The 25,528-nt window shown below is 42.6% G+C and overlaps 1 protein-coding gene across 11 annotated transcripts in view; it reads left to right on the top strand.

The window, feature by feature from the left end:
• The window catches only part of LOC121600421 (MOB kinase activator-like 2), a 113,800-nt gene that overhangs the window by 9,056 nt on the left and 79,216 nt on the right, over window positions 1-25,528 (top strand). For 2 of the 11 annotated variants that reach the window (XM_041928989.1, XM_041928990.1), the window contains exon 1: window positions 23,473-23,775. The exons of 4 other annotated variants lie outside the window; for them this stretch is intronic. Coding sequence is in view for 3 of the 7 variants with exons in the window: in XM_041928987.1 (XP_041784921.1) it covers window positions 3,484-3,713 (230 nt within the window). In the remaining 4 variants the exon portion in view is untranslated. Of the gene's footprint in view, window positions 1-2,083; window positions 2,164-2,763; window positions 3,714-23,472; window positions 23,776-25,528 lie in introns of those variants that run through there. 5 more of the 11 variants (XM_041928991.1, XM_041928993.1, XM_041928987.1 and 2 more) reach the window with 4 other exon arrangements.

A 25,528-nucleotide genomic window follows, 5' to 3' on the forward strand; every position in this document is an offset into this window, starting at 1 on the left:
CATTTAAAGTTATAAAATATACTGGTTTTATTTAGAATTAACCTTAAACTAATCGATTAATCACTAATAGTATATTTTTTAATCAATAACATTAGATTTAGCAATTGTACTTTATCAAAAATGAAGTTAAATAATATCACTAGACTCTAGATAAAATGTTGCGTTAAAAATGACAACAAATGTTTTTGCGAAGCTGACTATCGAAGAAAATGTTCGGCACGATTGACCAACTATCAAATTCATGCGCACGATTAGGCCGGTGAATTCGCCCTCGGATAATCGATGTTCTACTGTATAGTTTATGGGCCTGAAACTTCGTTTAACTTGATCGTTGTGTAGCTCAACATACAAAAAAAGTTTATTTTGTGTTCTACATGTTTTACAAATCAAAAGTCTTGATCTTAAAGCTATGCAAATTCATGCTACAATCAAAAGAGTCAAAATAAGCGTTAAATTGTCTACTTATCGGTCTATAGCGTATTGTGATTACGGATATGATGCGGATTATAATATGATAAAAGCGGCGAGGCTTTGTTGTGTTAATTATTTGGAGTCAACGATACATTTAAATGTATGAAAAAGGGATGTTTATACCGCAAAAGCTTACATGGAAAAGGATGTGTGTCAAAACAATTTGACGATCCTAGCATTCGTCATCGCACCTGGTTTCATTTTTTTCCATTCCATTTCTATCACATACAAATGATTCCAACAGACCGCGTACTATAACAAATAATATAAATAGGAAGGATCGGGCACGAACGACTCTTTTTCGGTACGATACTTAAAGTAAATTTTTAATAAATTTTAATACCGCTTGTAAAATTTTACGGTATTAAACGCTCAATGATCGTCGGAAAAATAAACAATGGGAGCTGAAAACATGTCAACACTCCATAAAAATCCTCGCGCAAAACTAACCTCAGTATTTCAGCCTAAATTATCTCAGGCTGAAAATGTTGTAAACAAACGCCGAATTGTCGCTGGCACGATCAGGCTAGCTCATGAAGTATAGATTTTTTTTTTGCTAAAGCATAAATATTGTGCCACGAAATGTTTAAAATTGTTTGGAGCGATTTACTAGTTGTTTGGATTTCAACGACTACTTTCAAACAGAAAAAAAAACAAAAAAAATTTAGAATGCATCTTTGTTTGTACAAAATTTCAGGTTGAAATGTCAGCTAGTTGGATTGAAAAGTAAAAGGCTAAAATGTTTGTTTTCACGCACTATTAAAAAACCTATTATTTATTTCGACTATTAAAAAAACTCAACATGTCCACTTTACCCCCGGTCCCAACACGTACATTAGTTCCCATTAGCAGCTGGGGTACACGGTGAACCACAAGTGTGCAATATGGCACAAATAATTTGGGCAATAAATAACGCCCAACGGCAATAAATAACGGCTCTATTTTCACTAATTTCTTGACGACACAAAGATCTAAAATTAGGGTAAATTAATCATTATTTTTACAGTTTTCTATACAACTGAAACGTTGATCTGTGCGCGGACTACATTCCGTACCGCACTGTAACACTGCTTCGCACATTGTTTGCTTGCAAGCTTTCTTTAGACCGCCCCAATACAAACAAATACAAACACATGCACACAAACTACGCCAAAAGTACCTCCCCCTTCCCCAATCCCCCGGTGCGCTGTGTGTTAGTCGGATGGGCACACATTTGAAGGTAGGTGCTGGGTTGCGTACGATCAGCAGCTTGCACTAGTTCCGCCTCCATGGCTTCTTCACACTCTCTCTCTCTCGTGTGGGCCCGTCGCGGGGCCGGACGGAATGGTACGGTTTTGCTTGGCTGCTCTGCTTGCACCTTCCCTTGAGCCACACTGATGGAAATGGCACACATTTTCCCTCCCAGACCCTGAGTGTTGGTTGGGCTCTTGATCGAGCCAAAACGGCGCAACCACGGTATCTCTCTCTTGGGTGGCGTTGTTGCGCGCGCGGTGCACGTTTTTTTGCCGCGAGTTTTTCAGCTGAGGTGGAAGCTTTCGCGCGTGTGTACGGCCCCCTCAGTGTGTGCATGTGTGTTTGTGTGTGTGGACGAACGGCAGCCCCTGAAGCGAACGGCAGCGGCGCCCGCCTTTTCTGTACGAGCCTGTCGTCGACGCTGGGCGGGCGTTTGGTGATTTGGGCACCCCGAAGAACGTTAGTTTGAGTGTTGTTGGAGGGGGCAGTGATAAATCCTTTGGGTTTAGAACCATCCAGCGTGTGCTTTAGTGTGATCATCTCCCAAGGGGTCATTTAAGACAGTTGCGAAAGACAATTTAGTTAGCGGACAGGCATGCTGGGACCGGATCTTACCTTTATCGTGCAAACACTGTTCGATAATTATCACAACTTCCCCCTCTGTTTTTGTGTATTTTGTGCCAATTTTGTCATAGATATTGTTGGCGCATCTCTCTCTCTCGCTCGCTTTAGTGGTGATCCAGTCCATTCGCTTTATCGCTCGACACTCGTTGTTTGTGTAGTAGTGTGCACTTAGTGATAATAGCAGCTGTTGCTCCGACGCAACGCAGCGCACTGTTTTATCTTTCCAGCACAACAACCTTCGCTTTCTGTGCTGTAAGGGTTTGACATAGTTTTGGGTAGAAGCGAAGGTACCACACATCCGGAGCCTCCCGCATATGCGCCGCGTACACGTTGTGTAGTGTCGGGCGTGCGCAGACACACACACACACACACAGGTGCTTTGGCCACTGTTTGCGCTGCCACGAGCTGCTCTGTGTGTCATCGGTCGGTGTCGGTGGCCTAGTCCACTGCGAACAGTGCTCCCGGTCTGGTCGGGGGAACGTTTGTTTGATCTAGCGAAACAGTACTGTACAGTAGTTGCGTGCGTGTCTGTGATAAGAAATAGTGTCCAAAAAGGTGTTTTATCTTGTGGAAAAGCTTTCCTCCAATCGCAGCAATTGCAGGTTGAATGTGTGCATCTTGCCTTTTCTAGCCCTCCGAGACCTTGTACAATTAGCAGGCTAGCTTTTCACACTTGTCAGTTACGAATCATTCCAACCCTCTATCACACAGGGTAAGGTAGTGGAGTGACCTCCCCGATATGCAAAAGTTGTGCATTTTCCACCCCGTCAAGTGGAGGCGATAAATAATAGTGTGAAATTTATCACCCGCACCAACACACAATGCGGGCTCCCCTGTATGTGTGTGTGTGTGTGTGCTGTTGTGATGTGGTTGTGTTGTGTGCCCACTTGCCACTCAAGATCGTGTGATGAATGAGGTGTGTTGCTCACAATTTCTCAATTTTCCACCCTGTTTGTAGTGATCTATGGCGTTTATGTGTGTTTGTGGATGAAAAATGAAGTGCGAGGTGGAGCGTGTTAAGTGAGTGATCGTTCGATGATGATGATCCTGTTGGTGTTGTGATCGCTCTTTAGCAAAAACCAGACCCCCAATAGCGACAAGTCGTCAAAAACAAATCAGTGTCCTTCACTCACTCCCTTGCTTTTTAAGACGACTATGGACGGTGGTGGCGGTGGTCGCTTCTCCAAGATGTGGACCACGGCCGTGCTGAACGCGATCACGAGCCGGGCGACGTCCGCCTCGAAGAACCTGTCCGTGCGCTACTCGTCCATACCGAGCAATGAGGGTGGACCGTCTGCCTCGGCCAGCAATCTAAGCAAGATCATGGGCGGGTCCGGCATCATACTGCCGCTGGACGTCGAGGAAACGGTGACATGTTTCTGCAGGTCAGTTCTCAGTCTAGGGAGGGGAATAGTGAAGGAGAATTTTAGTCAATCGGTTTTTTTTTCAAGTGGGAGAGTGTGAACTGCGTTCAAATTGTTCAGTTCATCGGTTGGTCTACAAGTACTGAAAATTGCCTGTTGAATGAATCAACCTATGAACGAACGAATCTATGAACGAACGGACGAACGGACAAACAGACAAACGGACGAACGGATGAATGGATGAATGATTGATAGAACGTTGATCTGCTGTGAACAAGAGTACGAGACAGGCAAAGATTTTGATGATACACCGATCATTACCCATATTTCTATAGATAAAAGCACGAGAGAACTTTTGTTCGTCCCATTCAATTTTTTAGAATAAACTAATTGCGAAGTTTGATGACACGATCGCAATGGAGTGTGGATCGAATTCGAACATTTTCTAGCGATCGTGAGCGCAAAGGCTAGGCGAACTTTATCTGTTAAATATCACAAAACATTGTAGGTTCTATTCCACCAGTCTTTGCTCTGGTTTCATTAGAAAAGAAGCATCTTAATTGCTTTACCAACTTCGCTTTGTTTTTCTTTCCAAACTTTTTTGTACGCTAACGCTTCTTTCCTTTCTGAAAAACGATTTGTTCCGGGAAGTGTTTTGCTCGCAATCATCATCTTCATCCTCTTCCTCCACGCTTGTTTGGTGGTTATTTTCAACTTTTGGCTGCCATCACTCATCTGCTATCGTTCTATTTTCAAGAGGCAGAGCATTAAACACCGCCCAAAATGCGCGCAAGCTGTGCAAAGTAAGTCAATTTCCCCAATTTCCTGCGGGGGATGGAAGATGGAGTTTCGGAAGAAAATAAGTGTTGTTGTGAGTACAATTATCGAACCAACATTGATTAGTGGAAGGCCTCCAGGGTGTGTTGGTTTTCTGTGCTTTTCGGACAATTTTGGGACGAGAATTCTACCTTTCTAGAAGTGATCTGAGCTGATAATTTGTATCATTGGGAAGAGATTAAGACTTAGACGTTAAGTCATCTAGTTACCAGAAATCATCACTTGATAATCCAAAAGCCTTGATACATTGTGGACGGTATGGAAAGTCCTTTGCCACACAAATACGTCATCACCAGTAACCAACCTTCCTGTTTTTCACACTTCGACCGAAGCATCATATATCACGCAGAGAAAGGATATTTGCGGTGATGTTGGTTAACTCGGAATAAGAATAGTTCCCCCTGCCGACACTGTCCCCAACTAACAAAATCGTCATGCTTTCTCATTCTACCCAATAGATCAGTAAACCTGAGAGAGCGAGAAAGCATGTCGATTTTGTCGCTTGGGTCACGCTCCTGATGGATCGCTTTTGGAGTGTGTGCGTGCCAAAATACGGCAGCAATCAATACCCCGGAAGCCGATGAGTTCCTATTTTTGAGCCTCGCTCGCTCCTGCACGCGAAGGTATTTCTGTACCGCTCAAATGAAGCCCTCTGTGTGTTCCCTTTTGGGAGCTAACCTGAAAAAAGTTCTCCCGGTTACGCCTGTGGAGATACCCCTTCTTTTCGGAGCGAACAAGCGGAAGGAAACGGAAATTAGTCAACGTCACGGTGTGCCATTTTGCGCACACTTTGTGTGGCAGGGGAAAAGGGAAGGGATAATAACAATAGAGAAAACATTGTGTGGTCGGGCCAGCGAAGTGGACATGCTGCCACCGTGCTCACGTGCCATTTTCTGCCACCGATCTTCTGTGAATCATTCCCGCTGCGGTTAACGACCACATCCGGCAACCTGGATTGGAGGGAGATGTGTGCGGATTTGTAATGAAATTCGATTAGGCTTACAAATTGAGGTGTTTGTGGTCTGTTCTTTTTATCCAACCAAAACGCATTGTGTTGAAATTTGTCACAAAGAACTAATTTAATTATATACAGGAAATAAATAAACATAATTGAATTATTCAAGGATTTTTCTAAAATGAATATTATAGTTTTTTGAAAATGCGTTAAAATTTTCCCATGTAAAAAGACTTTCCATGTTTAAAAGCTGTTTTTTTTTGCATTGTGCGCCATTTGACGCTGTCATCCATCATTCTGCACCGTACAGCATGGATCATTTAGAACTCAAGGTCACTTGTATTGGTGATAATGGCGAGTCTCAAGTACAAAAATGCATTTTTTTAATGCATGTTTATTTACCAGTAATAAATATTGTTATCAGTATGGGAATGGTGCAAAAGTTCCAGCTGAAACAGTAATTAAAAGGTTCGTCAATCTTAAAAAGATAAGAATTTTAACTTATCTTTTAGAATTTTAATTTACTTCCCTTTACAGCGATTTGAATGAAGCTGGATGGTATGCTTCAAGGATTTTGGATATTTAATTCATTATTTCAAGATTCAACAAACTCGCTCTCTGGGCCTCCAAGTTAATCACACTTTTCCGATTAAACTCACTCACTCTATGACCGACTTTTATACCGGATTCTACTCTCTTAATTAGCGGGTGATCCTGTGGTACAGTCGTCAACACGTATGATTTTACAGACATGCTCGTCGTGGGCTCAAGCCTCGTATGGACCGTCCTCCTGACGGTGGTGGCGTGGTTCTGACTATCTGGATGTGTGGCACTAATAGGTCATGAAAGCCTTTGATGTAGGCGTACAGTAAAATAAAAAAATGAGTAAGAAGTACTCTCCAAATTAGTGTAAATATGAATTCTCAAAGGAAGATAGAGCAAAAAATAGTCAAAAAAATTTGTGCAATGTTGAGCCCAAACCCTTATTTGCAGGATTACAATTACTCACTCATCACTTAATCAGTGAGCACAACTCTAGTTGGATTCATAAATTCCACTCATTATCCGTATTTTAAAACACTAAAATCTCCTATATTGTTACACATTTAATACGTTTTTTTATTTAGGTCGAACGGTCCAAAAAAGGCCGCATTGCTATGTAATACGTTCTCATTAGTACACAACTTATTATTAGCTTAGCCATTTCACCATGCTTTTTTGTCGTCTATTTGCGAGCAACGGGGTCCCCAACATGGACAAAGTCACGTAGTTTGTACTTTTAAACAAATGATGATACATTATTGTATTAATGGACCGACTCACTACAAAGAAGCTGCCTCAAAATGATTGAAATGCCCCATTTCCGACTCTATGCTGTATCGTGAACGGTCAGATTTGATCAGTGTTTTTCTATATGTCTGAAACCATTAGTGGAAGGAGCGGTGTGGGCGACCCTTCAAGTGTCATAACCCTCCAGTCTTGAAGGCCATTTAAGGAAGACACTCGGTTGGTCAACTCAGGTTTCTTTCTCTGGTCAACCAACCGGTGGGCACGAAAGGGTTTCTCCGTCGGCCTTCAATTGACTCATTATCCTGTTGCGAGTTGGAAATGTTGTGGAAGTTGTGTGTGTGTGTGTTATCGTCCTCGGGCTTTTCCCTGCCCACACCTGGTCGCGCATACTTAATAGGTGGAAAACACATAACCAAAAAAAAAAGGCAAAACAATCGTACGAAAGAGTTGTCCTCCTGCTAAGCCCATTAGCAGCAACATCGCTTTGTGCTGTTCTGTTGTACGTTAGCAAGATGGACCCTTTTCCTTCTGGACAGGGATACTGTTTTTCCGACCCTAAAATAAAAAAAAAACATTCTGCTATCACCATTTTTAGCATGTCAATAATTTTTCACCTTTTCCGGGTGGGGGAGTGGGAAGAATTTTCAAAAGGTGTTTTCCTTCTCATTTTTTTGTTGTTGTTTGCTGCACGTTTCCGGAAAAGCAGGTTGAGTGGAATAATGGCAAAAGAGCAGAGACATACAAAAAAAACCAGGCTGCTGAAATAATATGCGTTGGCGTTGGCGATAAAATGATCTCAACCGGTAAAAAATCATTTACAGCTGGAGAACAGTTACAGCAAATCGTGATTCTCCTTCTCTGTCCACCCATCATCATCATATTCAGGTACCGTTCGTTTGGCACAAACCCAGGGTTGGAAAAGCCCCACTCAATCTGGTCAGGTGAGAAAGGAAAAGGAAAACTCACCGGTTGTGGGTGGTTAACCAGATAGAAAATAAAAAAAAACAGCGCAAAAGCAAAGCAAAAAGTCAAAGATAAACCCCGTTGGATAATGGTGTGTGTATGTGTGGCTCAACAGTAGCGCACACTAGAAGAAGTAGCAGCAATCGGATGGCAATGCCGACGGATACGTACAATATCCGATTGTTTTCGGGGGTGAGTGTACAACGCACATGTGCACAGAATAACAGGAAGTTGCGTGTAATAAATCATTTTTAACAATGTTGCTGTTTTCGGGGGGCATGTTGTTTTTTTTGCGGTTGGCACGTCCCAATAGTGTTGAAATGGTGTCTGTAACCGTTGGAAAAAGGTAGCAAATGGCGAGTTAACGCGGTATTTTATAAATTAATTGCATTCCTTAAGATCATCAGTAAAGTACTTCAGTTCTTAATAATAGAAAATTAAATAAATTGCTATCGTAGTTTTCGTATTCTAGATAAATGAAAAGTTCTTCTCATTTGATGTTTTTGATATATATTGGACAGATTTGGTTGATCTTTCGCTAGTGTTTTCACCATCTGCTGCTCTCTATTAAAAGCCAAGAAAGGCGCCATACTGCTTTCCTTTTGCTATTATTAATCGCCCCGTCATCTCGTCTGTTGTTTTATTCAATTTTTACTCCCATTTTTGCATTTATTATTGCATCATTTAACGCTCTACATCGGACATTGCACTCGTTGGGGATCGAACCGTATCGGAAAGTTTTGCTGCTGTTTCGCTTCCGTTTATCACCGTTTATCACAGAGGTGCGCCCTGCTTTTAAGATGTCATTTTCATCTTTTTTTTCTCTTAATTTTGACTAGACGAAGCTTTGAAAATGATGTTTTAAAAAGTTCCACCCCTAAATGGGGGAATGGTTTTTTAATTAAAAACTCAACTCATTTCTTAAAAACATGACGTCAAACGTCGTTGCTCTAGTGCCTGGTTTTTGCTACTTTTGTAACATTTTCTTTTTTGCATCACTCCGACAACATTGTGCTTTTTCCTGTGCGATAGTGTAAACTAGGTCAAGGCAAGAGAGCAGAAGCCTCAATTATGTCCGATTGTCCCCACGGCACACCTCAGTACTGTCGGACGGCAAACTTTGTTCTTCCCCATTTCTCTCTGATGTTGTAAGTCGTCTCCCAACAGAGAAAGTGCTTCTCGGTCGTTCATTTGCATAGTGTTCTTGGTATGGTTTGGTTTTATGCTTGAGGAACATATTTTTTGCCTTCCTCTAGTGGTAGAACAATATACCACAAGCGTTGGTTGGACAGTTAGAATGCAGTTTTGCTTTCTTTCACTGTTTACATGCGAAAGTGCGACGAAAGTGTTGCGAAAGTGTGATAATGCCACATCCTTTTTTTTTTAAATTGTTTGCCTGAATAAATTATTCGGTAATGGGTTTCGTCTTCGCCAACGCTTTTGGAAGTTGGTCGTTGCGATGGTTGAAAATAGTTTCATTTCCATTTCGTCACGCAACGTGTTTGATTCTGTGGGAATGGTTTTCGTAGGAAATAAGGATGTTTTTTGTGGTAATTATAATATGTAAGATTATCCAATTTATCACATTATCCCCTCATTGGATTTTATTTTGCTTTACTTTATTTTTAACTCAACCATATGTGAGCCTTTTCTTTTCTTTTAAAACAAAAGAGGAACAATTTATAGCACGCTAGCTGACAGGAGCAATGGTCCGTCGCAGTGCTATAAAGCGTGCGCCAGTCATGCATGTCATGTGTAGGTGTTGCTTTCCTGTTGCCTTTGTTTTCATTTTGAATAAATGTTAATATTTGCATTAGAGGTGCGCACCGTGAAACGTTTGTGTGCCGACTAAAGAAAACCCCGTCCTGATGGATACGGTGCGAAGCAAACAAAACCCACACAGGAGGGCCTCACTGGGAGCAAAAAGTAAAAACAAATCATCAGAGTACAGATGGGTAAAGTCTGATGGCATCGGCGTCGGTATTGTTTTATTGCAGTGACGCAGAAAAGAGTGGCAGAGAAGCGAAAAGAATATCTTGAAGGAAGTAACGTAGAGTAACTCATCTCGATGAAAGTAAACTCAATTTATAGAGAGATAATGTTGTCCATCTTAAGAAACAGCTTTTTGTGAAAATGTACTTTTGATCTGTTTCTTTTTCTCATCAGCGAAAATTAACACATCTGTTTTAATTCATTTCCCTTAGACGATGGCAATCGGTACGATAGGATTAATCCTACAAAACATTAATGTGTTTTGTTTTACCAGCGCAATAAAATTATCTTTCCTTCTAGCGACCTCTACCGAGAGTTCCAATATCCCGTACAAGCAAAAAACGGAAGGTGTACATTTCATTCAGGAATGGTTTTGTAAGGGAAGCGAGATGATCGTAAATGGAAAGATCGCAGTATTGCGTCAGCTAATTCTTTTGCCTTTCTGGCTTCGACCGACAAAATCCGTAATCGATGCTTTCGGGTTAAATTGCGCCAGATCGAGTGGTGTTAATCATAGCATGTGTGGGTTTTTTTCTCCATCTGATAAATGCCAGATGTGAACCGTTTTTTATAGTATACATAACAACAAACTTTGGTGTAATTTAACATTTCATTGAGAATAGTACAAAATAGTACCGACAATTTGTCGTAAAATCAAACCTCAGTGCAGAGCGACCACTATTTGACAGTTTTGCAATCAGCGCCATCTGCTAGAATTGCGTGGTATTAAATTATAGCACACCAATTAGTAACGTATGCGCTCACGATGTGCGCTAATTCGGATTAATTAAAACCATTCGAAGCACACTGGTTGGTATCCATTTCGATAAGCAACATTCTACTTTCAACCCGAAGGTCGTTTTTAGCTTTATTTCTATGTACGTTGTGTTTTGGTTGTTTTCCATTCCCACTTGTCAAAGCTAGAACCGCGTGACGATTGGACAGCAGCGGCAGCAGCACACACATGACGACAAAGAGGAGCGGTTCGTCGTTTACCACACACGTCACCGAGCGGTGAGCACGCGCGTGTACCGTGTGCTCACTGGTTGGAAAATTAATTTGCAATCATATTCTGTACGTTCGCTCTAACGAGCGTAGCAATTCCTAACCATTTACTGCTAAATGGAAATGGTTTGCCATGTGCTTCAGGGGCAATTCCACCACTGCAAGCTATTGGGTGACTTGAAAAAAGATTCAAAAAATAAAAAAAAATGATTCATGCAAACGTTCAAGCACAAAATCCCCTTTTTTGAAGCGTCATACAACATTCGTTACTTTATGGAATCATTTCCATGGAAGCCCTTGTTAAAACAAAATGCTGAAATGATACACCTCACTCGTAGTAACGAACTCGCAGATAGCTGAAACTGAGTTTATGTGCACGGTGTCTGCACCACAAAAGTCCACCAGGATGATATTTTTAATATTGCAAAAACATACTTCTAAATTGAATCAATGCGGAACTGTATTTTTATGTTCAATTAGGAATTCCCGGGATGCGCTTATTCGAAGAATGCGCCGCCCCTCCGTCTGTGTTGTGGAATGTTTGACGTCGCAATTTTCCATACCGTAAATCGTACAGGTGACGAGGGGGAAGTTTGAGGAACTGAATTGCACTCGATCATCATGGGACGGGATGGTGGAAAATGCATCCATGCTCTCGCACGTTGGATTTCAGTGGGCTAAAATTAGATTGCGCCGGCAACACAGTGTCACTCGCTTTTCTTCCGAACGAATGGCTGCGCTGTGAGCGCCGGAGAGCAGTAGCAGCAGCAGCAGCAGCGGTCAAAATGAGACATTGAAACAGGCAGCGAAAACAACAGCGGGCAAAATAATCGATATCTGGTGACACTAAAAATAAGATCGCACACGTCGCTCCAAGAGAAGTGTGGAGCTTTCTTGGACATATGAAGAATCGAGTCCTAGCGACTTCTTTGGAATGGTCCGTTTTCTGCGAGAAACGTTGTATAAATAATCTTGTACTGGTTACCAGCGATACTAAATAGGCTATTCTGGCTCTTCTAGACACAACTATTATTCCTATATTAAACGCTATAAAACCAACAAATCGCTTCAGTTCAGTGCTTCTCCCCAAAGTCCCCAAAATCGCTGGACAGACGAACTGCTTTCGCTCGCTCGGAAGTAAATCTTCTGCAGGTCAGCTCCTCCGCACACGCATTGCTTAACGCGCAAGGCACGTAACGCAACTCGTTAAAAAGTCGTAAAAATAAATATCCCATCTACGCTCGGACGTCAAAAATGCCGTCCTGTGTGCGCCGCCGTGCAACACAACATCTATTATCTCCAGCCGGCTCCGCGGTAGTTAAATCGACGGATTTCTGCTACCAAAGGGTGGACGTCTAATGCCTGGAATGACACTTCTATTAGTCTCCTTTTCCGTGTTTTTTTGTGGCTGACTGCGTCGTTATTCATTACCACAGACTCTCGGGGTCATCAGGAGGATCTCTCCGATGCGCTTCGGGATATGACACAACATGTGTGTGAGAGTAGAGTGTGACGGATACGGTACTTAATGATACCGCAACGTAAATTAATTTCGGTTTCGGGGATGTATAAAGACTGTGCTGAGATTGTGTTAATCCAGGACTTCGCTGTGGTCTTATCATGAAATCGGTTTTGATTGCTTAAATCCTTTTTTTGAAAGGTTTTCCCATCAGCAGACGATCAGCTGTTTGGTTTTCAATTGTATAGTGAGTTACTTGCTCATGGTGAATGTCGTCATATTCCAACGTTTTAGACAACGAAAGCAATGTAACACGGCAACATCTCGTAACTGTCAAATCGAAAATAAATCTCAATAAATTGTCGGAACCGATTGCTTTGTACTTGAACCCTTTTTGGCCATTAGAAGGTGGTACACACGATACCGATCACTCTTGCCTTGTTGCCTCTCCCGAAGGACAGTGAGATGGTGTCGGGTAAGGAGGCGCGCAATGGGAAAAAGGTCTATTTCCATTTGCAAACCATCGATTTCCATCCGCCGCGAGACGGTGGTAAGGAGGTAGGGTAGTCCTCATCACCCCTACAAAAGGTCACCACACGACGCAACCAACCAACGCCAGCATATGGTCAGCGATTGGGTGGTGTGGTGTGGCGTCGCGCTGGCGCTACATTTCGGCAGTGGGATTTGGTACACACGATGACGCCCGGGCCTTGATGTTTTCCAACGCTGATGGCCTTAGCGTTGGGGCGCGCTGTGGTCGGCATCTCCGCTCTCTCTCTCCTCAGCTTGATTGGGTTTGGTAATGAAATTTATTGAATGTTAAGCATATACTGTACTACAACAAGCAGACCAGTAGTGAAGCAGAGGAGATAGAGAGTGGGCACTTGGCTCCGATCCTGCGGACAACATAAATTTGACAATAATCTGCTTTAAATGCTTGTTTGGCGAGGTGTGTTGGTGCTGGTAATGTGTGCGGTCGAAATTAGGGGCCATTAATCGAACGAGAAGGTGTTTGTTGATCGGACAGAAAGGGGAAGAGAAGGGCAAGAAGGGATATCTCAAAGTCAATTAAATAATTAACTGTTTCCATAGAACTGGCTGTACATTCTAAAATCAGCGAAAGATTAACGTACGGGTTCGTGTTTTTATGTTGGAGTAAAATGTCAAAACTACATTGATTGTAGGGTTTTTATTTTATTATTTATTACGGGCTTTACGGGGCCTTTTTGCAAAGGTTCAGTTCGATTTTCGATTGATTCGTTAAGTACAATTTTTAAAATATTCTAAGAGGAGTGCAGATAATTATTATAAGCTAATTTTTTCATATTTTAATAAATGAGATATTTTAAAGTTACGTTACGCTATGATGACATTCCGATTTTGACTAGAACGAAACCAAATCCAAATGAAAGGAAATTATATTAAATATAAACCCACTTTACTTCATGTAATTTTTCAGATTGCGACAGTGTTTGTACCGATTTTTATAACATAATATATGTTAAGTTTTCTGTACCATTTCAGTAGCAAATATTATTTTTCGGAATGAAATATTTCTACCTGAGATTAATTGAAACAAATCTTGTAAGAAAAGTGGATCAATAATGTGTTTTTTCAGGAACAAGTGAGTTACCTTGTTGGTCATTTAGTCAATATCAGTAGTAATTGCACCCAGACCAGATGCACCAGATCGTATAATTTTTTGATGCGATTACTATTATTTCTTTCGCGTATTGCGCAAAACGACAGGTAGACGAATATGTTTTGAGCGCACATCCAAAGACTATTTTTATTTTTTAAGTGTTATAGTTGCTATTTAACAAGTTCAGTGCTTTAAAATTGCATGACAATCACGTGACGATGACAACCGAAAACAATGAATACATCCAGTATCACCTTGATGTTCATTGCTGATACTGAATGAAAGTGCGTTATGACATGCCGAACGCGACATGCGAATGCTTGAGTCCATACTCTGACTGCCGATACTCTGACTGACAAGCTGAGCTTAATGCTGTCGCAAGCATAATCATGAACATTGCTTTTTCTGGCTGTGAACAGTGCCACCAACACTCATGGTTAAAAAGAGGTACAAGTCAGCTCATGTACACAACTGTGATGATCAGAGGTGAGACTCAAACAGTTAGTGGACTAATCACATTCTTAGCTACATTTTGTGTAGCACCCAACGCTTGGTTACTTACTTGGTCATGACATTTTATCGCTATGATAATCACATCATTCTTAGGAAATGCTTGGCGAGTGGTCCCAAGCAACAAATTAAGCTAACTTTCTCGATCTGTCTGCTTTGATGGTCTGTTGGGTAGAATGATATAGCATTTGAGCGAGAAAGCATGCTCATTTTGTTGCTTGGGACCACTCGCACCCACCCATCTTCCATGACTATCGTGGTGATCACCGACAGAAAATGTCGCGATCAAGGGACTGAGTGGTTTGCAATAATGTCACCAAGCATGTGATACTCGTACCAATTGTTTGAGTCTCACCTCTAACCATCGCAGTAGAGCTAACCATTGTGACGCTGACATGATTTTTTCCAGCAGGATTTTTTCATGACCATGTCAGTGATATTTTGCAGAACTGATCACATTAAAAAAAGTCATGATAGAATGACTGACCAAGCGCTCGTTGTTACAATGTCGCCAAACATGTATTGGTCACACTAACTGTTTGAGCAGCACCACTGATTCTCACAATTTGGGTACGTGACGCTAACATGTATTTTGTTTCAGTCAGTATTGTTTATGACATTGACAGTGACATTTTGCTGCACTGCACACGTTAATGGCCTTTTAAATTTTGATGTATCAAATGAACCATAGCGTTCTTCACTTGTGAACCGGTTCATTCATTTTTTTCATGTGAACTGAATGAACCGTACGGGTCTGGTTCATTTGGCACACCTCTACTGCTTACACCACTAGTGGACTTGGCTTTCAGTGACTCACTGATTACACATAGTAGGATAGTCAGTAGACAAATGTGCATTTTGTCAAATCTAACAACCAAATCATGCCTTAAACGAGTTCCCTAATTAATACAAAAAAAAGATAAAAAATTAAATGAAAACTAAATCCATTTTTCTTCTTTACACCTAAACTGTTACCAAAGGGATTTGCTTTCAGTTGCGAGAAAAATTCCACGCACAAAGAACGTTTCATCACAACTGATGATAGCATTACATCATCCGTGTCTTTTCCCTCGAAGACGTGCTTTTCCATCAACCAATGTCGCGTCAACCTTCTCCCACCTCCCACCGCACAGGGGTCGTGATCTGTGTTTAGGTTTTGCCACTGCGCGACGATGATGCCATTGATTGCATAATGTGTTTATTGAGTTTGCAGCCGGCTGGCACAGAGGGAGGGGAAGCGCACGTTAATGGGGTGTTATTCCGTTACCGGGTGATGTCGCGCGATGGAGTGAAAAGTTCGTTCCCATCTTCTCCTACCCGTGTGCCCAGTGTTGAACGGGGCAGATTTAAACCAGTGTCCTCTACTGTACTTTCCGTCCTTGTTTCCTTTGCCCTCATCAGGTTAATCAAATTGCGCCCAACACAAAGAAGGCAATGGTTTTAACGATCCCCATCCGTGGTACACAATGCTTTTGCGACAGGATAAATCAAGCTCTCCCTCCCCCACCGGCGGCGTAGTTTGATTCCAACACTGTTCCGAGGCACATTGGCTGCAACTGTCCGGGAATGTGCCGTAGTTTATTTTATAAACATCGCCTATGCTTTGGCGAACAAATTAGTTTCTACCGAAGGAAAACAATCTCAAACACGGACTAATAAGAACCGAAGGTACTAATGGAGCGAGAGAGACAGAACAACTTGGTTGTTGTCCAGCTCGCTGCTAATAAAAAGAAAAGAAAATAAAAGCAACCAACCAGTATCGATCTATTTGCTGAGATGTGAATTTTCTCGCTTTCCTTGTGCGACATAAATCTCGAACGCGGCGCTGCAAAGGATCGTCCGTCTTCTCTTGGGCTTCATGGAGGGGGTGATGGGGAAGCCTCCCCTCCGTGTGCCATGTGCCATCGGTTGTCATTATGCTAACCTTGAAAAATCGATCGCACGTGCTGCTGCTGCTGCAGCAGTGTGGGGAGAAGGGCCTTTGGGAACAGCAGCAGGGCCGTGCTGTCGATGAGGAAAAGCCAGCCTGTTTACAGAGTGTGTTTTGCCCAAAGGGATTTTTTTACAATATTTATTCGTGCGGTCCTGCAATAATTGTTAAAATAGACATTTTCCGGCCTTTTTATATAATTTTCGAGGCTAATTTTCTTCTTAATCGTGGAATGCTTCTTGAAAAGAGTTGCAATGCAATATCAATACGCTTCCATTTTGTTAGTGATAATGGAACGGAGATTGCGAAAAGTCGCCTAAAGCAAAAATAAGCTACGTTGGGTTTGCTGTTTTTTTATTACTCCTCGTCTTCATTCTACTTTTTGCATAACACATCATCGCCGAAACTCACGCCACCTCACCGACCGTAAGGCGCATGTCCAACTGCTAAGTGAACGGTCTCTGTGTGTGTGTGTGTGTTGTTTTCTTTTCTTTTTTCATTCTGTACGGTATTTTCTCCGTTTTCCTCGGAGATAGCGCCATCGTGTGATAGTCTGTTTACTTATTCACCTTCTCTCTCTCACTACTGTGAAAAACACTACACACTCACTGTCGTCTGACAGTTGTTGCTCACTTGTCAACCATTCGTTGCTTTTTTTTTGCTGTTGTGCTGTGTGGAAATATGCTTAAAATGGGGCAGATGTTGATGTGTGCGTGTGTGTGTGCTTAGTTTTCCCTTTTTTCCGTTCGCTCTCCGGGGGTGTACACGTGCGAGAGAGCCGGGAAAACCCTGGCCAAGGGAAAGCGCTCTATCGGCATCTCGCTCTTCGCTTCCTTTCCCTTTGCAGTGCAAGTGGTTCGCAGCAAACGTACCTTGGCAGGCACAATCAGCTGTTGTTTGTTTTTGCAGTGTCTTTGGGTCTCTTGGGTGTTTGCGTTTTGAGTGTGTATGTGTGTATGTGAGGCTGCGAGCGGCGGTAGCGGCAAAGACTATCTCAATTTACGATCCTGCGTGTTCCGTGTTGCAGTGATTAGTGCTCTGTCCCTTTCTTTCTGTCGCCCTTTTTTGTCACACTTACACAAAGTTACACGCGTTTGTAACGCGTTTCTTGGTCTCTTTTTGCTGATCCGATTCATTTGGCGCATTAGAGCACCATTGCGAGTTAAGTTTCGACTTTTCATTAATTTAAGATAAATCCGCCCAGATAGTAAACAGATTAAATTAAAATGATTTTACAGTTTACAATTGTAAATGAATATCAACATAATTATTGTCCAATGGAGCTGTATTAATCATTTCGTTTCTTTTTTTCTTTTCTCGTTTTAGGTAAGTGATGGCCATTTCTTTCACATCGGAAAGAATCAACGTCCGATATTGTCAGATGTTCCAAATCCCCCGAATTGCAAATATTTGGCCGTTCGATTACGCATTTGCCCATCCCGCCCGCTCCGGAAGGCAATATATTCCCTGTCAAATCAAAAACGGTCCATGGTGGGCAGTGAAACGATATCGAGAGCCAGTGCCGGAGAGCCTTCGATAATGTTGCGTAAGTACTACGCACACCCCTGCGTCGGCGGGGGGAAGAGAGATATAGCTTTAGGGTTCATTTGCTTACCTCACCGTTGGCTGTTCGTTGCGTTCTCGATAAAAAACACCTCCCCCCCCCCTGAAAGCACTTCCACTTCAATCGGTCACTGAACTGAACGTTGTGGGGGAAGACAAACAAAATTGAAAACCAAATATGGCCTCCGTAAAGGGAGCGGGAAGTGATAGAGGCGTGGAACGTGCACACACAGACAGAACCCAATCAACCTAGAGTAAGGCTGCCGTAGGTGTCCCTGGTCCGTTAGCGATGCGCGTCCCCCACGGAATGTGCTGCTGTTTTGTGTCTGTGCCGTTAGAGTGTCAATGTCTCTTCGGCATGCACGGCTTTTGACGCAATGCCGCTGGTAATGTGTCCTCCGGCGATGACCGAACGCCGTAAATCACGGCCCGCAGTTCCCCCAGTTGGGGAGGTAGGTTGATTAGAGTTTTGGGTGAGCTTGATGAAAGATTTTGGATCTGTGGCTCGCACATACGAACGACGAACTCTCTGGAGAGTCGTATCACCTACTGGACGGCTTTGCCGGCGTTCATCGCGTCATCGGAATTCAATCTGTTTGTGTATCGTGCTGAGCGATCGTAACGTAGGCTCCATTCCCGTTACTCATAAACACGTGCCCCCCGAAGTCCCCGATGGGGGGGACATGGGCACTCAACACGGTAGCGCACTAAATTTACCGAGTTCCTGTAACATTGCACTAAAAGTCTTATCGGGAAGAACGGTGGTTGACGGATAGGAAAAGAAAGGTCATTGATTGGTCTCAATGTCGATGCTAATGCCTCACGCGTCATGGAATTGTGTCTGGACGATATATAATTCCAAGACGGTCGACGATATGATATATTGGAGAGTTCTTCAGGAATTCGGCGAGGTCCATTAAGTTCTATCTGCTTACATGTAATGGGCACTGTTCAAGTCTCAAAGTGTTATAAACTGTAAAAGTCGTTAAAAATGCTGTATTTCGCTTACTTACATGAAGTTGTTTGAAAGTCTTTTCACTGTATTTTTTCTCTCTCAAAAATATTAGGATTTCAGTGCGTTAAAGTAATTTCCCGTTCATCTCTCTGCTGTTAACTCCAAACAGTGGCAATCCTCCAAAGTGTTGAAACTTTTCCGCCCTAAAAAACTCACCTTTTTGCTCTACTTGGCTTCTGCTCATACACCGGCTAATCAGTCAGGTCGCGTCAGTTTTGTTGTGCCCCTCTGTGCGCGCCCGCCAGCGACGAAGAAGGATACGAAAAGTTTGTTCCCCTGTCAAGGATGTACTTTCTAACTTGGCTAATTTCGAGTCATTTCTCCTGCGCACTGTCGGTCGGTCGGTCGGACGGAGTCTCGGTGGCGTTGTATCTCGCTGGAAGGACAGCAGCTAATGAAGAACTGAAGTAGGCAGCGAAGAGTTTGTTACCACCGCTTCCCAGAGCGTACGTTCTGTGAACAGTACAAAGGCGGCTGCTCTAGTGGGAAAAGAGAAGTCGACACCTTTAAATTACAAAAAATAAAAAGAACAGTGACAGTGGGAACAAATTTCGTTGTAGGGATTTGTTGGAACGACGAAGTGGCAAGCGGACCGACGATAAGGCTTGTAAGAACCAAGGCCCAAACACAGAAGATGAATGGTTCCACATCTAATGCTGACGCCAGGCTGCTGCTCCGGGGCTTAGTTGCAAAGACGGGCGAAAATACCTCCTGACAGGTCGGTAATAATTTCGTGTCGTTTCGAGATCAAAGTGTCGGTATGTCGGTGGAGCAAACATGTAGTGCAACAGGGGTCTGCAGACAGAGAGAGAGAGAGAGAGAGAGAGAGAGAGAGAGAGAGAGAGAGAGACGAGTCCGACTTTTCCCTTCTGCGCGCTGATGTGTGTGATGTGCTACCGGGAAGATAAAACTTTTCGGCACTTGCAAGATTTGCGGCGGGTGCTAGATTTAATGTTGTTTCCTTGGAAATAGAGAAGCGCTTTGTTATTGTTTTATTTTTGGAGGTTTTAAAGATTGCAATATTGCAAAAGTTTTCCCTTTCTTCCTAAAACCGTAAACGCCAAACGCATGGATGTAATTATATTTCAGCGGCAATATTTGTTTGCTAGGAAAGTGAGCTGGCCGTTTGGGAAAATTTCTTTTAGATCGTACTATCAGAATAAAGTGTTTCATCTCACTTACGTGTTATTTCAATTAAATGCACCAAAAACCCTTTTTAGAGCTTCATTCATCCCGACGAAAGGTGAACCTGTGAAACAGCAATTCCATTAGTTGCACTCACACGCGCGCACGTACACATACACACACCGTCAAAAAAGGAAGATTCGATTTGAAGGAAGAGAGGCAAGAAATCAATTCACCAAAGATCCTGTGAAATTGAATGCGAGAATTGGATGAAATCGTTCACCGCCGACGTCGAACTTGATCCCAGGTGTCGTCGGTTGATTGGAAGCCCTAAGAAATGCTAGGGATGAAGCAGAAGCAAAGCGCCAAAGAAGAAAGAACCCGAAACGTCCCGAGAAACGGAACCGCCGGCAGAGGTCTGGCGGGGGTTCGTCGCCACCTACAGCGTGGTTAATTTAATTGTACGTTTATCGAAGGACGGTACAATTGGTCGAGAGAGGGTGGGTCCTTTTACCGGATCCGATCAGGTTTCGAATCGTTTTTCTTCAGAATGGACGTTTAGGAAGGATAGGTTAGGTCAAGACGATGATGAAACGTGTAACGGACGCTCGTGACTTAAGAATTGATTTAGGACGTTCGGTTCAATTAATTGCAATGGTTGTAATCATCGATTGATTTGATGAACACAATTTCGCTAAAATGATGTCAAATTGTTGTTGGATGTGCTAGTTTTTTCTCAATGTTTTGTTTTACGCCTCAATTGGAGGGAATGAAATTCGACTAACTGTCGAATTTTGTCTATCCAATAAGGATCTCCTGCTCCAAGAATTTCATTCAATTGGATAAGCTATCTTTCTTTAGTTAGGTGCTACATATCAGGGTATCAGCCCTTTTCCATTCGAGCGTTTATTTTGGAGAACAGATTTAGGACCCATTCTTGGAGAGTGATTTTAATTCCCGCACACAGGTCACCCAAAGGTTCTCGAGAAGAAGAATAGAATAATGTTGTCATCGTATCGCACTCCTTATCTGCTAGTGATTGATTAAGAAGGTTTAGACCCTTTTCTATATCATTCCCTAAACTCATTGCTCATGAGTCCCAATGTAGTACCCGTGAATCGAGTGAGGCAAACTGCTGATATGAAACGTTGGAACTCAGTTTGCTTTCGGTTGTTCTGTGCCTTCAATGAAAGATATCTTCGCACCGGTCACATTTCGTACAGTAAGACAAAGCGTATGTAACGAAATGTGGAAACAAGCAACACAGGAAAAAGGGACACCCATTGAGAAAGAGCCGTCGTCCGACAGAAAGTCCTGTTGGCTGACCTTTTGGGATGATGCGGCACTAACTGAAACAACTGATTGTGTTTATGCCGTAACGAACAAAGGAAAAAAAAACGAACGCAACCGATGGACTTTGGTGTACATTGAATGTGATGCGTCTTCTTGGATTGGTTTTTTTTTAGTTTTATGCTTTACAGTGGTATATGTTTGAGTATTGTTTGTTTTTTGGCAATGACCGAAATGTATGTGTGCGTTCCGAGAATGGAAAATGTGAAATCGAAATCGAAAGGAAGCTGAACTCAACACAATTCTTCCGTGACATTTTTTTCCAAAGTCATTCCCTGTTGTACTTCCCGAGTCTTATAAAAAAGAAACACACTTATTATTGAATGCTTCTATTTCCGCCCAAAGAATCATTTACAAAATTGCCATACAAGCAGCCGCCCATGTACACTGCAGAATTGTTGTGGTGGTGTGGCCCTCTTTGGAAGCTTATTTTTAAATCTTTGTATATGAACGGTTGCAAAAAAGAAAATGTAACGAAACTGAACATATAAAAACATCTCTTCACCAGGAACGGAAACTCACACACAGACACTCACTTTGCTCTGAGTGCAACGTGCTATTTTTTCCATTAACTTTTGTTTGTTTTGTTTTGCATTCTCCGATGAGCAGAGTTAATTTTAACTTCGACAGTTTAGTTTTCACAATACTTTGGTCGCTGTGTGGTTTTGTTCTGGCAATGCTTCCGTATGTGCGAAATTTCGTATGTGTTGTTGTGTTGCTGTTTGTGTGCCATTTCTTTCGAGTCTCATAAAGACTCACGCGCTCACACGGGGCTTTTAGAGGTTCTGTGTGTTTTTGTTTGATGTTGGTGTTTATTTTTATTTGTTTTTACTCGTTCCATTAGCGAAAGCCAACCAATCTCTGGCAGTGGCAGGCTTGCGAGAGCGAATCATTTCATCCATCCAATTCTGGATCGTAACGCGATTCACTTGTTTGCCAGATCGAGTGAAACCTTTCGCTGCTTTTTTGCTGACTCGTTGGTTGATTGTATCTGGTGATCCAAGCGAAAGATGGACCTTTTTTCGTGTTTGTAAATAGTGTGTCAATGTTTTGCAAGTTGTAAAAAAGGATAGAAAAAAAACAAACAAACTAATCAAATATCTAAATAGAAGAAAATGTACACGACTGTCGAAACTGTGCAACAACACGATATGGTAGTGGACGGTATGAGATGAATGAAACATGAAGGAAAGCTTGCAGTTTTGGGTGTAAGAGGAAGGAAGAAAACAAACACATGGCAAACGAACTCATGTGATATTGTTGTGTGTGCCCAATCGTTGTGCCACACGGGAGTCAACATGACACCATTTAGTGCTATCGTTTAACATCCCGATACGTGTTTCGATCCGAATTGCGAATGTGAGCAATTAGCACTACGCGTACATGAGCCGTGGATAGGTGGACACATCGCGGAAGGTTGATGTTTATCCGAGACATCGTAAATATTATAAACGCTGTGACACAATCATCTTTGCGTGTCTCGGTACAAGCTAACGAGCCTTTGATATATATTTGGGATTTACATGATACATTTCAAACGTTATTTTGCCGAGAAATTAATCCTTGCTGTATTTGTAATATCAAAATTAATTCCATTTACGAGATTTTGACGCAAACGAACGATTTTTATTCCCTAAGTGCAAGAGAACGTGGTCTCGGAGAGAACTTTTCACACGATGAGTACGATTTGCCCGATTTTCGCTCTCTTTCTCTCTATCTCACGATGCGCTTTGCTGCTGCTTGTTTGTTTATCTCACGACACAGAGCTCACGGATGACGTTGATGCTTTTTTTTTGGTGGGGTAAAATGCGTGACTGTGAAAAGTTAATTTGTTTTATTTTGCTTACTGTCTTCTTCTAGAATAAAATCTATAGTATGTATCATCAATATATTTTTTTCATTTCCACTATTAATTCAATCGAAGATCGGTTGAAACTTTGCTTTCGTACTGTACAGTGATGTTGCGAGAAGTACTGAACGTGTGAGCAACAAAGGTAGTGAGAATTAGAAAAACAAACACAGAGAGAGAGAGCGAAAGCGAGAGCGAGCGAGCGAGCAGGTGAGCGGATCCACAAAACACATATGCGCTCAGTTGCTTGTTGGTTCGCCGCTTTGGGAAGCTGCTGGTGAGAGATCGACACACACCGACTGTCGCTCAGTTCATTTTGAGCCGTTGCGTGGATTGGTCGTGAGTCGTTGCCGCCGCGTGTGAACGGATGTTCCCGGTTTCGGGTATCGTGGTGTTGTAGTGTGCACTTTTCTTCGTGCGGGAGTTGTTGTTTTTATTTTTATTGCCGTTATTATTCCGTTTGCCAACTCGACCGATCGCGACCGATAGCGGGCAATGATTGTAATGAGCAAGCAAGCAGCACAACACCATCAGAGTCTAAATGTACGTTTTACCGTAAATGCGTGGCAATTTGAAGCCGTATCGTGTAATATAAAAGGTACCAAAAAAAGTTAACAGCAGCAAAAATCAAGTGAATTCATCAAAATATTTATGAGCAACTATCGAAAAAAGTGGGCCACATTGGGTAGTGTGATGTGATAAAACAGTGGAAATAAGTGGTTTAAAAGTTTTTTTTTGGCCAGTGCCAATGGGTTGTGTTGGTGTTATGGAGCTTTTAATGATGTTTTTGTACAGTACAGTGAAGTGTAATAAGAAACACTGTGTTGTTGGCCAGGTTGACGTGGATTTGTGTTGTGAAGGCACCAAGAATAATTTTATATAAAAATACAGTTTGTGCTATAATAATAGGATAGATAAATTGTATGAATTCTCGTACGTTCTGTAACACACTAATTGAACCTTTTGTAATGAAGGTTTAGGAAGGTACAATGCTAGTCCATCCATCAAACGGTTTCCTCTAACGCTCGCACACACGCACACAGATACAGCACACCTGTCCTCCCTGCATTACTCGCCCAGTTTGATCTCATCTGTTCCCGATCCGCTTAGAACGAACCTTTACCACCAACCGGACGCACGCACACAAATATTTTCATGGGCTGGCACATGGCCACCGGAGAAAGATCATTTGTATCCAACCATTTCTGCAGCATCCGGTGGTTGTGTTTGTGCGCGTGTGTGTGTGTGTTAGTGTAAAGGTAAAGAAGAGAAGAGGAAAAAAACAGCTGGAGAAAAGCTGCGTTTCATGCTCTGGAGGAGAAAGAGGAAAGTTCGATGATCGCGCCGCAATTCATTACGCACACCACTACTTCTTGCGGTGTGGTACCAAAAAAAAAAAAAACGAACCAAGAGTGATGAGAAGTTGTTCTACTACAACCACTTGTTCTTCTCAGCCACGATCGCTACTGCCAACGTGGGGCGGGGAGAAGACAAACAAACTCTCTCCCCATTGCCCGGAAGATTCATTTGCGCGCGGTCGGGTGAAATGATGTGAAAATTAACGTACCCCTCGTTATGGGGCCGTCATCTTTTTCCGTCTTTATTTATGTGAGTGAGTGTTTTTTTTTGGTTTTTGGTGTCCACGGATAATGTGCTGGGTGGTAAATGAACTGTTTTAAATTGTTCGTTTAACGTTTATTTTCAAACAGTAAGAACATGCGCCACAAAAAATTGGCTAAAAAGGGATACATTCTTTTGCTCAAACGCACCTCTCTCTCTGGGCGGCACAAATGTGTGCTGGTGTGTTGGCAGTGGTGGTTGAACGACCGATTTAGCAGCACCAGCACAGTCGCGCCGTGAAACAATAATAATCAAAATCAAATGCGAGAATAATTCATGCAACCGAAACGCGCGATTGCTTTGCGGTACTGTGTTGTGCGCACGGCCGGTCAAGGGAGTAGTGCCGCGCAACGCAAACGGTTTAAAATAAGAAAACACGCACCACGCATGGGAACGGACGGGGAAAAATCATCAAACCACCTTCTCGCTGGTCTCGCTTTGCGGGTGGGTCTGTGTTCCTTCAAGAAACAGGAACACGTAGCAGCCAAAGGCAACGGTCGGCTTCACACACCACAAAAAGATTGGATTGTGCGCGCGCGTGTATGGGTTTCTGTTTTTATTTCCTGCACTGTACGCGTCCGTTTCGTGGGCCGGTTGCAGAAAAAAAGTACAGCACAGCATTATTATTATGGCAAACGACGGAAGCCAGCCACAAACGAGCTGGAACGGGGCTCGATCGATCGTGGAATAATATTTCCTTCATTTGCTCCCTGGTATGATGGGGCCATCAC

This window comes from Anopheles merus, chromosome 3L, assembly GCF_017562075.2.
Source record: "Anopheles merus strain MAF chromosome 3L, AmerM5.1, whole genome shotgun sequence".
NCBI classification, from domain to species: domain Eukaryota; kingdom Metazoa; phylum Arthropoda; class Insecta; order Diptera; family Culicidae; genus Anopheles; species Anopheles merus.